The following is a 15363-nucleotide window of genomic DNA, read 5'->3' as shown; positions in this document are numbered from 1 at the left end:
GAGCGCCATCTCTGCCTTTGTGTCTCCCGCCCCCCCCCGCCCCCCCCTGCCCCCCCCCCCAACTCCCGCAGGCGACGCGACGGAGCCCCCGCGACGCCCTCCGCCCGCACGGCCCCTCCCCTCGAATCCCCGGGCCCTCCAGAACCCCCACTACGCCAACCCGGATGGCATCTACGTGTGACGTCGTGCGACTTGTGACGTGCGACGTCACGGAGGCGAAGACCCCCCCCCCCCTACCGCCCTCACTGCCAGGGAGCGCTGAGGGTGGAGTTCATTGTCCTGCGTCGATCGGCCTTCAGTGGTGGTGGTGGTGGTGGTAGCGGCGGCCGTTTTGGCGGTGGCGGTGGTGGCTCACACAGAGAGCCATGGACTCGCACAGAGACCCATAGACTCGCGCATAAACCCATAGACTCACGCAGAGAGCCATTGATTCGCACAGAGAGCCATAGACTCACGTAGAGACCCATAGACTCACGCAGATACCCATAGACTCACGCAGAGACCCATAAACTTATGCAGAGACCCATAGACTCGCACAAAGAGACAGACTCGCACAGAGACCCATAGACTCGCACAGAGACCCATAGACTCGCACAGAGACCCATAGACTCACGCAGAGACCCATAAACTCACGCAGAGACCCATAGACTCATGCAGAGACCCATAGGCTCGCACAGAGACCCATAGACTCGCACTAAAGCTGTGATTAAACCGGGTTCTCAGGTGTCGTGAGTTGGATGTCTCAGGCCGGTCACCACTGACTGCAATGGAACAGCGACGACCGCGGGCAATTTCGGTTCCGCGCTCAAATTCGGCTGAACTCCTCCTGAGGATAAAAAAAACATAAGAGGGTCGGCTCTCCCGCCGCGCGAGACGGGATACGGCAGAGCGGGTCAGGAGGTGCTGCCCTCTCCTGGCTGTGTGGATCGGAGGCGGCGGTTTGAAGAAGAAGATGGATGGATCTCGGAGGCAGCTGTGTGATGTCCGCTTCTGCGGGCCGTTCCGCGTGGACCAGAGCGTCACTTTTGGAAGGAGCCATCTCAGACGTTGCTCTGTGACATCCGCTTCTGTGGGCCGTTCTTCGTGCACCAGAGCGGCACTTTTAGAAGGAGCCATCTCAGACACAGCTCTGTGATATACGCTTCCGCGGGCTGTTCCGCGGGCCGTTCTGCGTGGACCAGAGTGCTCACTTGAAGAAGAAAGCCATCTCGGAAGTAGCTCTGTGATGGCCGCTTCTGCTCACCGTTCTGTGGTGCGTGGACCATAAGCGTCCACGTCAGAAAAGAGCGGTTCTCCCAAATTCCACGCTGACGTTCGGGCAACGGGAGCAGCGACGATCTCGGAGGCGAAAGGGGGCGGGCCGCAGGATTCTCCCGCAGCTGGAGAAGCGAGCAAGTCGGCTACGAGACCAAAGCGAACGTCTTAGGAACGTTCAGCAGCAGCTGTGTACGCCTGCGTGACTTGGACGTTGCAACAGACGGGCGGCGATAAGGATGTCGCCGCTCGGAGCGTCATTGCCGCGGAAGGATTGCTGCCGCATCTGAGCTGGACCCAAAGATTTAATCGACGTCGGGGTAAGAAAGAGGTTGCAACGTAGAAGAAGAAAACGACCTGATGATGATGGTGATGATGTTGCATGCACGCGGGCGGTGACGAGAAGGAAACTGGAGCGATTTGGACACACACACATACACGGACTTCTCTACTTTACGAACGAGTTAGGTTCCAGAGGTCTGTGTTCGTAAGTCGATCCTGTCGATTCCTAACGTGTTGTACGGCGTGTACACTAAACGCAGGGGAATGTCGTTAAAAGTTGTAAAATCTCCTCTAGATGTAGATGCCACTGGTTCTTCACGTTCTGCAGATGTAGATGCCACTGGTTCTTCACGTTCTGCAGATGTAGATGCCACTGGTTCTTCACGTTCTGCAGATGTAGATGCCACTGGTTCTTCGTGTTCTGCAGATGTAGATGCCACTGGTTCTTCACGTTCTGCAGATGTAGATGCCATTGGTTCTTTACGTTCTGCAGATGTAAATGCCACTGGTTCTTCACGTTCTGTAGATGTAAATGCCACTGGTTCTTCACGTTCTGTAGATGTAAATGCCACTGGTTCTTCACGTTCTGTAGATGTAAATGCCACTGGTTCTTTACGTTCTGCAGATGTAGATGCCACTGGTTCTTCACGTTCTGCAGATGTAGATGCCACTGGTTCTTCACGTTCTGTAGATGTAAATGCCACTGGTTCTTCACGTTCTGCAGATGTAAATGCTACTGGTTCTTCACATTCTGCAGATGTAAATGCCACTGGTTCTTCACGTTCTGCAGATGTAGATGCCACTGGTTCTTCACGTTCTGCAGATGTAGATGCCACTGGTTCTTCACGTTCTGTAGATGTAAATGCCACTGGTTCTTCACGTTCTGCAGATGTAAATGCTACTGGTTCTTCACATTCTGCAGATGTAAATGCCACTGGTTCGTCACGTTCTGCAGATGTAGATGCCACTGGTTCTTCACGTTCTGTAGATGTAAATGCCACTGGTTCTTCACGTTCTGCAGATGTAAATGCCACTGGTTCTTCACGTTCTGTAGATGTAGATGCCACTGGTTCTTCACGTTCTGCAGATGTAAATGCCACTGGTTCTTCACGTTCTGTAGATGTAGATGCCACTGGTTCTTCACGTTCTGCAGATGTAGATGCCACTGGTTCTTCACGTTCTGCAGATGTAGATGCCACTGGTTCTTCACGTTCTGTAGATGTAAATGCCACTGGTTCTTCACGTTCTGCAGATGTAAATGCTACTGGTTCTTCACATTCTGCAGATGTAAATGCCACTGGTTCGTCACGTTCTGCAGATGTAGATGCCACTGGTTCTTCACGTTCTGTAGATGTAAATGCCACTGGTTCTTCACGTTCTGCAGATGTAGATGCCACTGGTTCTTCACGTTAAGGAGATGTAGATGCCACTGGTTCTTCACGTTCTGCAGATGTAAATGCCACTGGTTCTTTACGTTCTGCAGATGTAGATGCCACTGGTTCTTCACGTTCTGCAGATGTAGATGCCACTGGTTCTTCACGTTCTGCAGATGTAAATGCCACTGGTTCTGCACGTTCTGTAGATGTAGATGCCACTGCTTCTTCACGTTCTGCAGATGTAGATGCCACTGGTTCTTCACGTTCTGCAGATGTAGATGTCACTGGTTCTACACGTTCTGCAGATGTAGATGCCACCAGCGCCATCTGTTCTGCGGCGGGTTGAACTTACGACTCTCGGTCCGAACGCTCAACTCAACAATACGGTTGCAGGTTTGTTCGCGTCTCTGAAAGTTCCTAAGTCGAAGGTTCGTAAGTAGAGGGGTGTCCCTGTTGTGGGATGGACAACAACACCGGCGATTCAAAGTTGTTGATGTTATTCGGGGGGGGGGGGGGGTGGGGGGAATGGAAGACCTTCTACAGGGAACGGCTTGACAATGACGACGACATCGCAGGAGATCGGTGGCAGAAAGTTTTGTGGTCACTGCTTGGACGTGTTGGCACCGCAAGACGGGGAAGAGGGCAGTGGAAACAACAAATGACGCAACGTGCAGTGGACGCACCTACTACTACTACTACAGTGATGATGATACACTGCACTATACACTACACGATTATACACTACACTGTTGTACACAGCACTATAACGTACCACGGTATTATACACTACGCTATTATGCACTACACTATGTACTACGCTATTATACACGACACTCTACACCGTTTAGTATACACGACAGTATTATACACGATGCTATAATACACTGCACTATTATACACCACTATTATACGCTACACTATTAAACACGACACTCTCATACACTGCTCTATATACTACACTTATATACACTACACTATTCACCTCTAATATACAATACACTATACACTACACAATTATACACTATTTTGCACTATGCTATTTTACTCAATGCTATACACTACCCCAGACACCACATTATTATACACCACACTATAAACTACACTACTATCTACTAACTAATACACTACACTATATTATTATACACTTCGCTATACGCTACAAAATCAGCGGTCCCCAACCTTTTTGGGCACCAGGGACCGGTTTCGTGGAAGATAAATTTGTTCACGGACCAGGAGGGGGGAGTCATCATTGGGTCTTTCCCCCTTTTCAAAGGGAGCTCTCCAGCGACGTTTGTCTTTGACTCATCGTGGCTACTGGGGGGTTAGCAGCTTGCGGGCTTACCAACACCACGTGACTGAGACTGAGTGCGCAGTGCACTGGGAAAGAGGCGCGGATGGAAGTGGTAAATAATAAAATAACGGGGGGCCGGGCCACGTGATCGGACTTCACCACTCTCACCTCCTCGTGCTGCTGCTGCTGTGCGGCCCGGTTTCTAACAGGCCCGGGGGTTGGGGACCCCCTGCACTGCATGATACACTACACTACTATATAATACACTATACACTACTATATAATACATTATACACTACACTAAACTATATAATACACTATACAGTACTATATAATATATTATACACTACACTACTATACAATACATTATACATCACTACTATATAATACATTATACACTACACTACTATACAATACACTATACACTACACTACTATATAATACACTATACACTACACTATATAATACATTATACACTACACACGACACAATACACTATACACTACACTATATAATACATGATACACTACACACTATATAATACATTATACACTACACTACTATATAATACATTATACACTACACTACTATATACATTATACACTAAACTACTGTATAATACATTATACACTACATTACTATATAATACATGAGACACTACATTACTGTATAATACATTATACACTACACTACTATATAATACATTATACACTACTATAAAATGCATTATACACCACTACTATACAATACACTACACTACTATACAATACACTATACACTACACTACTATATAATACATTATACACTACACTACTATATAATACACTGCACTATATACACTATACACTACACTACTATATAATACATGATACACTACACTACTATATAATACATTATACACTACACTACTATATAATACCCTACACTATATACACTGTACACTACACTACTATATAATAAATGATACACTACACTACTATATAATACATTATACAATACACTATATAATACACTACACTACTATATAACACACTATACACTACACTACTATATAATACACTATACACTACACTTATATAATAAATGATACACTACACTATATAATACACTATACACTACTATACAATACACTATACACTACACCACTATATAATACACTACACTACTATACACTATACACTACACTATATAATACATTATACACTACATTACAATACACTACACTACTATACACTACACTATAATACATGATACACTACACACGATACACTACACTATACTACTATACACTACACTATATAGTACATTATACACTACATTACTATACACTACACTATAATACATGATACACTACACACGATACACTACACTATACTACTATACACTACACTATACTATATAATACATTATACACTACACTACAATACACTATACACTACACTATACACTACTATATAATACATGATACACTATCCAATACACTATACACTACACTATAATACATGATACACTACACACGATACAATAGACGACCATAATGTGGCCACTACTTTAGCATATTGGAGCACTACAGGGAAGTGGAAGTGACGACACGTGCCAGTGGACTGACTAACCGCCGCTATTGCTTGCGGGCCCCCGATCTGTCCATCGTGGGTGGTGGTGATGGTGGTGGTGATGGTGGTGGTGGTGATGGTGGTGATGGCGATGGTGGTGGTGATGGCAATGGTGGTGGTGGTGGCGATGGTGGTGGTGATGGTGGTGGTGGTGATGGTGGTGGTGATGGCGATGGTGGTGGTGATGGTGATGGCGATGGTGGTGGCGATGGTGGTGGCGATGGTGGTGGTGGCGATGGTGGTGGTGGTGGTGGCGATGGTGGTGGTGATGGTGGTGATGGCGATGGTGGTGGTGGTGGTGGCGATGGTGATGGTGGTGATGGCGATGGTGGTGGTGATGGCGATGGTGGTGGTGATGGCGATGATGGCAATAATGATGGCGATGACGACGATGATGGCGATTACGATGATGATGGTGATGCTGACGATGATGATGGCGATGACGATGATGATGGCGATGACGATGATGATGGCGATGGTAACAATGATGATGGCGATGCTGACAATGATGGCGATGGTGACAATGATGATGGCGATGACGATGATGATGGCGATGACGATGATGATGGCGATGACGATGATGATGGCGATGCTGACAATGATGGCGATGGTGACAATGATGATGGCGATGCCGACGCTGCGGTCCACGTGCATTGCGAAACACAACATCCACGAACCCCCCTCACCACCCCCCCCCCCCCCCCCAGTGCTCTCTGACTCTCTGACTCTAGCCGTGTGTCCGTGCTCGTGTCTCCGATGGCCGGACGGCCTCGTCGCCGTCTCTACGGGAGGACGCCTCGTCAGTGCTGTACAACATCCCCCCCCCTCCCCCCCTTGTTAAACCCCGCACGTGAGCCGACCGTCCCCCCGTCAACTCCGCTGCTGGATGAGACCCCCCCCCCCCCCGCCTCGTCCCAGCAATGTTGCCGGGTGCCCTGTGGCCGCGTCTCGTGGCAAGCCCCCCCCCCCGTACCCCCCCGTACCCCCCTCCCCGCCCCCCCCCCTAACGCGCACCGCTTGCACCCCGCTCTGTCGAGGCTTTTTAAACGAAAAAAATCTGCTTTAGCTTTCGAGTTATGACAATCACTGATATATATCTCTATAGAGAGAGAGCGAGAGAGATATTTTATATATATGTGTGTGAAATGTACGTCAATGTTTCGTGACTTTTTTTTTGGAGGAGGTTGCCTTTTCCTCCTCTTCCTCCTCCTCCTCCCTCCTCCTCCTCCTCCTCCCTCCTCCTCCTCCTCCTCCTCCTCCCTCCTCCTCCTCCTCCCTCCTCCTCCTCCGCCTCTTCCTCCTCCTCCTCCTCGTCGTCCGCCGTTTGTTGCCGTGGGCGTTTTCGTCGTGGGGCGAGAGTGAGGGGAGGGATTCGAGAATGGGCTCTGCCCTCCGCCGGGGTCTCTTGCGGGAGTCGCATCGTGGGGAGCGGTGGTGCAGTGGTTGGCGCACTGCGGCTACCCCGAGTTCCACTTGCCGCTCACGGCCGCTAATTCAATTCTTGATTGGAAGCTTTCGTGGCCGCAGGAATCCACGCTCTGTGGTGCTTTCGGCGAAGTCGCGTGGGTAGGAAAATAATAATAATAATAGATCGTGGCGTTTCGATCGCAACGCAAGCAATCGTCATCGGGCGAGACAGCCGCAGCACTCGTCATCAGGTGTGGGACAACCACAGCAATCGTCATCAGGTGGGACAACCACAGCAATCGTCATCAGGTGGGACAACCACAGCAATCGTCATCAGGTGGGACAACCACAGCAATCGTCATCAGGTGGGACAACCACAGCAATCGTCATCAGGTGGGACAACCACAGCAATCGTCATCAGGCGAGAGAACCACAGCAATCGTCATCACGTGGGGACAAGCACAGCAATCGTCATCAGTTGGGACAACCACAGCAATCGTCATCAGGCGGGACAACCACAGCAATCGTCATCACGTGGGACAACCACAGCAATCGTCATCAGGTGGGACAACCACAGCAATCGTCATCAGGTGGGACAACCACAGCAATCGTCATCAGGTGGGACAGCCGCAGTAATCGTCATCAGCTGTGAGACAACCACAGCAATCGTCATCACGTGGGGACAACCACAGCAATCGTCATCACGTGGGGACAACCACAGCAATCGTCATCACGTGGGGACAACCACAGCAATCGTAATCAGGCGAGACAACCACAGCAATCGTCATCACGTGGGGACAACCACAGCAATCGTCATCAGGCGAGACAACCACAGCAATCGTCATCAGGTGGGACAGCCGCAGTAATCGTCATCAGCTGTGAGACAACCACAGCAATCGTCATCACGTGGGGACAACCACAGCAATCGTCATCACGTGGGGACAACCACAGCAATCGTCATCAGGCGAGACAACCACAGCAATCGTCATCAGGTGGGACAACCACAGCAATCGTCATCAGCTGTGAGACAACCACAGCAATCGTCATCAGGTGGGACAACCACAGCAATCGTCATCAGGCGAGACAACCACAGCAATCGTCATCAGGCGAGACAACCACAGCAATCGTCATCAGGCGAGACAGCCACAGTAATCGTCATCAGGCGAGACAGCCACAGTAATCGTCATCAGGCGAGACAGCCACAGCAAGAAAATCTCGCGCTTGCGTCAGCAGTTTTTTTCCTGCTGTCGTGATCTGTTATTTTTCTACCCACGTGACTTTACCGAAAGAACCGGCGAGCATTAATAAACCATTAAAAAATATATATTTATTTTAGCAGGCGTAAGGCCACCACCACTGAACTATGCATGAGCTCGTTTATTTGACGCGACCTGCCCACAATTCACAACATGATAGCTGTTCCACAAAACGTCGGCTTTCATCGACATCATCATCATCATCCTCGTCGTCATCCTCGTCATCGTGTGGACATTTTATAGCGGGAGGCAACCACAGCAATCGTCATCAGCTGTGAGACAACCACAGCAATCGTCATCAGGTGGGACAACCACAGCAATCGTCATCTGGGAGAAAAGTCCACGTGGCCACGGAGAGAGACGCAGATTCCAAATATGCAGCAGGCATCAGGGTCTCAATGGGACCCACGACCTCCCGCGTACCAGGCGAGGTAGTTAACATCTGGTGGGGGATTATCTGATCCGGTTCCTTGGCCCCCCCGCCCCCCCCCCCTCCGCTAGGTCGACTCGGCCTTAAATGAGTGTGGCATGCAAGAACATCAGCGATGGGGAGACAAAGGCGGCCGGGCGTGGTGCTCGCCAACCACCAACCACCCCCCCCCTCGTGTGCCACAGTGCCGGTAGCCTTCATCGGGTGCTGCTACTCGCTAGCAGCACTTGCCCCTAGGGGCTGTGAGAGGCTACATGCGGGGCGGGGGTGACCTTTGTCTTTGGTGCCGTCTATAAATGACGTCACGCACCTGGGGGGGCGGGGGGCGGGGTCAGACATTTGTGACGATGTGTGACGAGGAAGGGGGCCGGGGGTGAGGAATGTGACGTCACATCAAATAAATGTGACGTCACATCAAATAAATATAGACGTCACGTTCTACTTAACTCAATAGACTTTGTTGTGGCCGAAACGTCGTGAGAATTTTATTGTGTTATTTTATTTTATCAATTTATTATTTTATTCTCATTCTACGTGGTGGTGACTTTACCGAAAGAACCAAAGAAGATGAATCCCTGCAGTCACGAAAGCTTTCAATCGAAATTTAAATAGACTTGTTCATAAATGTTTTCTCCTACAACGTCAGAGTGCAGCGCCACATTAAACACGCACTACAATGTGACAATAGTTTAAAGCGATTTGAAGCATGTTTTATATATTTTTTGGGGGGGGGGCGTGGATGGGGCAGAGCTTTGTGACGTCATATTTGAGGAGTGTGTTGGGGGGGGGGTGTCTGACTTTTTGTGACGCAGTGTGACGATGGAGGGGGTGGGGGTGAGTGAAAGATCGTCAAAAATCTCGTGACGTCATTTATGGACGGCCTCACTTTCTGTTTTGAGACCAGACTTGTGCGACTTCTATTCGGGGTGCATCTCATGAATGGGAGCAGCTTCGTTGGCCAAGGGGGTGGTCGCGGATCGGTCGGTTTAGGTGGAGTCTTGCTTTGCAGATCATCTTTATAATCCGCAGAATATCGTAAACCCGAAACGGATAAATCAATGGGTTATTATTTAAATTGTGTGTGTGTGTGTGGCAAAGTGAAGAGATGTGAAGGAAACGAAAATATATTTGCAAAATTTGCGTGCGTTTGTCTGCGTGTGTGTCTGTGTGTGTGACGAACACATCAATGAAATCTGCGTTAATGAATCCGCTGGCCCAAGGGTACATCGTGAGCCAAATGTATTCAGAATGCCACGGTACAAAGACGAAGATTCCCCGCCTCTCCCCCCCTCCCGTATAGTCTTGACGGACTGCTTGGGGCAAGTGCTGTCAGCGAGCAGTACCTACGAAGGGGCCTGCACTGTGGCACACGCGCTGGGTGGACGTGGCCAGCACCACGCCCGGCCGCCTTTGTCTTCCCAGTGGCGATGTTCGCCGGGGTTCCCACGTGAGGCTGAGTCGACCTAGGGGGAGGCCCCAGGACCGGTTCAGATAATCGTCGCACCGCCGCTCCCCACTACGCTACGCGATACATTGCCCACGAAAGAATGAAAATCATTGCTACACTATACACTATAATTGTGTGCCGTTCAACCCCGCCGCTACCCGACGCAGCCAATTAGCAAGTGACGAATTGGCACGGGTGAATGTGTCGTTAAAATCCGACACAGCCAACCAGTTAAGGGGTTGTCACGTGAAGAGAACGTGGCCAATTCGTCACTAGTACAGCACCAGTGTGTCGTGCAGTGTATAGTGTAGTGTAGTGTGTAGTATAGTGTATAGTGTAATGTATAGTGTAGTGTGTAGTGTAGTGTGTAGTATAGTGTAATGTATAGTGTAGTGCAGTGTATAATGTAATGTATAGTGTAGTGTAGAGTGTAGTGTAGAGTGTAGTGCAGTATAGTGTATAGTGCAGTGTATAAGTGTAGTGGATAGTTTAGTGCAGTGTATAGTGTAGTGTATAGTGTAGTGTATAGTGTAGTGTATAGTGTAGTGTATAGTATACTAGTACAGCACTAGTGTATAGTGTTGTGTATAGTGTAGTATATAGTGTAGTGTATAGTAGTGTATAGTAGTGTAGTGTATAGTAGTGTATAGTGTAGTGTATAGTGTAGTATATAGTATAGTGTAGTGTACAGTGTAGTGTATAGTGTAGTGTATAGTGTAGTGTATAATGTAATGTATAGTGTAATGTATAGTAGTGTATAGTGTAGTGTATAGTGTAGTGTATAGTGTAGTGTATAGTGTATAGTAGTGTAGTGTATAGTGCAGTGTATAGTAGTGTAGTGTAAAGTAGTGTATAGTGTAGTGTATAGTGTAGTGTATAGTAGTGTAGTGTATAGTGTAGTGTATAGCAGTGTAGTGTATAGTGTAGTGTATAGTGTAGTGTATAGTAGTGTAGTGTATAGTGTAGTGTATAGTGTAGTCTATAGTGTAGTGTAGTGTATAGTGTAGTGTATAGTGTAGTGTATAGTGTAGTGTATAGTGTAGTGTATAGTAGTGTATAGTGTAGTGTATAGTGTAGTGTATAGTAGTGTATAGTGTATTGTATAGTGTATTGTATAGTGTAGTGTATAGTGTAGTGTATAGTATAGTGTAGTGTATAGTGTTGTGTATAGTATAGTGTAGTGTATAGTGTAGTGTATTGTAGTGTATAGTGTAGTGTATAGTAGTGTATAGTGTAGTGTATAGTGTAGTATACTAGTACAGCCACACCGGTTGTGTGTTGGAGAGCCAGGGCCACAACACTTACAATCTGAGTACGACGTTTCGCCAGTAATTACAACCAGCTCCATCAGGTGACAGCCAGATTTGTGGCACATTCTGTTCACGTGACAACCCCTGACTAGCTGGCTGTGTCGGGTGGTGGCGGATTTAACGACGCAATTATATTTAAGCGATCTAACCCAAACACCCCCCCCCCCCTCCCATATTATGTATAATAATGATCACCTATATATTAGTATTCTCCCAGCCTCTCAACAATCTGTAAGATATAATTGAATTCTTGGTTCTTTCGGTAAAGTAACGTTGAAGGGAAACAATAAAATAATAAAAATATTAAACAATAAAAATTCTCACGACGTTTCGACTGCAACACAAGCAGTCATCATCAGGTGTGAAAACCAACGGCAAGAACATTTGAAAGAAGTGGCGGTTTGTATTGATTTATTTTTAAACGTTAGCGCCACGCTATTCGTGGTGCTAACGTCTGAAAATGAATAAATAAATAAATAAAAAACCCGCCACTTCTTTCAAATGTTTCTTGCCGTTGGTTTTCACACCTGATGATGATTGCTTGTGTTGCAGTCGAAACGTCGTGAGAATTTTATTGTTTTATATATTTTATTATTTGAATTGTTTCCCTTCAACGTGACTTTACCGAAAGAACCAAGAATATGAATCACTGCGGTCACGAATGGCTTTAAATCAAAATTGAATCTGTAAGATCTTAATATCCCGCTATATATGCATGCATTTGCACGCGGACCGATTTTTCTAATGCTGCTGCTGATTTGCATGGTAAAGACACACGTGGTTTGTTGGTGGTGGTTGTTGTTGTTGGTGGTTTTTGTTGACGGTAGTATGTCTGAGAGTATGTCTGTGGTGTGTGTGTGGTCTAGTTCTACTAGGCCTTGATAGAGTGTGTCTGTGGTGTGTGTGTGATCTAGTTCTACTAGGCCTTGATAGAGTGTCTGTGGTGTGTGTGTGTGGTCTAGTTCTACTAGGCCTTGACGGTGTGACTGTGGTGTGTGTGTGGTCTAGTTCTACTAGGCCTTGACAGAGTGTATCTGTGGTGTGTGTGTGTGGTCTAGTTCTACTAGGCCTTGATAGAGTGTCTGTGGTGTGTGTGTGGTCTAGTTCTACTAGGCCTTGACAGAGTGTGTCTGTGGTGTGTGTGTGGTCTAGTTCTACTAGGCCTTGATAGAGTGTGACTGTGGTGTGTGTGTGGTCTAGTTCTACTAGGCCTTGACAGAGTGTGTCTGTGGTATGTGTGTGGTCTAGTTCTACTAGGCCTTGACAGAGTGTGTCTGTGGTGTGTGTGTGGTCTAGTTCTACTAGGCCTTGATAGTGTGTGTCTGTGGTGTGTGTGTGGTCTAGTTCTACTAGGCCTTGACAGTGTGTGACTGTGGTGTGTGTGTGGTCTAGTTCTACTAGGCCTTGACAGAGTGTGTCTGTGGTGTGTGTGTGGTCTAGTTCTACTAGGCCTTGAAAGAGTGTGTGGTGTGTGTGGTCTAGTTCTACTAGGCCTTGACAGAGTGTGACTGTGGTGTGTGTGTGGTCTAGTTCTACTAGGCCTTGACAGTGTGACTGTGGTGTGTGTGTGGTCTAGTTCTACTAGGCCTTGACAGAGTGTGTCTGTGGTGTGTGTGTGGTCTAGTTCTACTAGGCCTTGATAGAGTGTGACTGTGGTGTGAGTGTGTGTGGTCTAGTTCTACTAGGCCTTGATAGAGTGTGACTGTGGTGTGTGTGTGGTCTAGTTCTACTAGGCCTTGACAGTGTGTGGTGTGTGTGTAGTCTAGTTCTACTAGGCCTTGACAGAGTATGTCTGTGGTGTGTGTGTGGTCTAGTTCCACTAGACCTTGACAGAGTGTGTCTGTGGTGTGTGTGTGGTCTAGTTCTACTAGGCCTTGACAGAGTGTGACTGTGGTGTGTGTGTGGTCTAGTTCTACTAGGCCTTGACAGTGTGTGACTGTGGTGTGTGTGTGGTCTCGTTCGACTAGGCCTTGATAGAGTGTGACTGTGGTGTGTGTGTGGTCTAGTTCTACTAGGCCTTGCCAGTGTGTATGTGGTGTGTGTGTGGTCTAGTTCTACTAGGCCTTGACAGTGTGTCTGTGGTGTGTGTGTAGTCTAGTTCTACTAGGCCTTGATATAGTGTGTCTGTGGTGTGTGTGTGGTCTAGTTCTACTAGGCCTTGACAGAGTGTGACTGTGGTGTGTGTGTGGTCTAGTTCTACTAGGCCTTGACAGAGTGTGACTGTGGTGTGTGTGTGGTCTAGTTCTACTAGGCCTTGACAGTGTGTCTGTGGTGTGTGAGTGGTCCAGTTCTACTAGGCCTTGATAGAGTGTGACTGTGGTGTGTGAGTGGTCCAGTTCTACTAGGCCTTAACAGAGTGTGTCTGTGGTGTGTGTGTGGTCTAGTTCTACTAGGCCTTTACAGTGTGTCTGTGGTGTGTGTGTGGTCTAGTTCTACTAGGCCTTGACAGAGTGTCTGTGGTGTGTGTGTGGTCTAGTTCTACTAGGCCTTGACAGAGTGTATCTGTGGTGTGTGTGTGGTCTAGTTCTACTAGGCCTTGACAGAGTGTGACTGTGGTGTGTGTGTGGTCTAGTTCTACTAGGCCTTGACAGTGTGTGTCTGTGGTGTGTGTGTGGTCTAGTTCTACTAGAACTTGACAGAGTGTGACTGTGGTGTGTGTGTGGTCTAGTTCTACTAGGCCTTGACAGAGTGTCTGTGGTATGTGTGTGGTCTAGTTCTACTAGGCCTTGACAGAGTGTGTCTGTGGTGTGTGTGTGGTCTAGTTCTACTAGGCCTTGACAGTGTGTGACTGTGGTGTGTGTGGTCTAGTTCTACTAGGCCTTGACAGAGTGTGTCTGTGGTGTGTGTGTGGTCTAGTTCTACTAGGCCTTGAAAGAGTGTGTGGTGTGTGTGGTCTAGTTCTACTAGGCCTTGACAGAGTGTGACTGTGGTGTGTGTGTGGTCTAGTTCTACTAGGCCTTGACAGTGTGACTGTGGTGTGTGTGTGGTCTAGTTCTACTAGGCCTTGACAGAGTGTGTCTGTGGTGTGTGTGTGGTCTAGTTCTACTAGGCCTTGATAGAGTGTGACTGTGGTGTGAGTGTGTGTGGTCTAGTTCTACTAGGCCTTGATAGAGTGTGACTGTGGTGTGTGTGTGGTCTAGTTCTACTAGGCCTTGACAGTGTGTGGTGTGTGTGTAGTCTAGTTCTACTAGGCCTTGACAGAGTATGTCTGTGGTGTGTGTGTGGTCTAGTTCCACTAGACCTTGACAGAGTGTGTCTGTGGTGTGTGTGTGGTCTAGTTCTACTAGGCCTTGACAGAGTGTGACTGTGGTGTGTGTGTGGTCTAGTTCTACTAGGCCTTGACAGTGTGTGACTGTGGTGTGTGTGTGGTCTAGTTCTACTAGGCCTTGACAGTGTGTGACTGTGGTGTGTGTGTGGTCTCGTTCGACTAGGCCTTGATAGAGTGTGACTGTGGTGTGTGTGTGGTCTAGTTCTACTAGGCCTTGACAGTGTGTCTGTGGTGTGTGTGTAGTCTAGTTCTACTAGGCCTTGATATAGTGTGTCTGTGGTGTGTGTGTGGTCTAGTTCTACTAGGCCTTGACAGAGTGTGACTGTGGTGTGTGTGTGGTCTAGTTCTACTAGGCCTTGACAGAGTGTGACTGTGGTGTGTGTGTGGTCTAGTTCTACTAGGCCTTGACAGTGTGTCTGTGGTGTGTGA

General features: G+C 47.9%; 2 protein-coding genes across 5 annotated transcripts in view; both read left to right on the top strand.

Moving 5' to 3' along the window:
- Window positions 1-10049, top strand: part of LOC116956421 (uncharacterized) — a 37325-nt gene extending 27276 nt beyond the window's left edge. The window contains exon 5 of the mRNA XM_076054244.1: window positions 72-10049. Within this exon, the coding sequence (XP_075910359.1) occupies window positions 72-181 (110 nt within the window). The 3' untranslated portion in view covers window positions 182-10049. The remainder of the gene's footprint in view (window positions 1-71) is intronic.
- LOC142906463 (uncharacterized) lies at window positions 1801-10049 on the top strand. Of its 4 annotated transcripts, none has more exons than XM_076054241.1 (2): window positions 1801-7474; window positions 7505-10049. In XM_076054241.1, the coding sequence occupies exon 1, from the start codon at window positions 1801-1803 to the stop codon at window positions 2947-2949; it is 1149 nt and encodes a 382-aa protein (XP_075910356.1). In that variant the 3' UTR covers window positions 2950-7474; window positions 7505-10049. The 4 variants fall into 4 exon arrangements, with proteins under 4 accessions (XP_075910356.1, XP_075910355.1, XP_075910357.1 ...); XM_076054240.1 differs by having other exon boundaries at window positions 1801-7841; window positions 7987-10049; XM_076054242.1 differs by having other exon boundaries at window positions 1801-8215; window positions 8274-10049.
- Window positions 10050-15363: the final 5314 nt, after the last annotated feature.

The sequence above is a fragment of the Petromyzon marinus genome, chromosome 65 (genome assembly GCF_048934315.1).
Source record: "Petromyzon marinus isolate PM22_M1 ecotype Great Lakes invasive population chromosome 65, UKy_Petmar_22M1.pri1.0, whole genome shotgun sequence".
Taxonomy (NCBI): Eukaryota; Metazoa; Chordata; class Hyperoartia; order Petromyzontiformes; family Petromyzontidae; genus Petromyzon; species Petromyzon marinus.
This window is presented reverse-complemented; position numbering and strand designations above follow the sequence as displayed.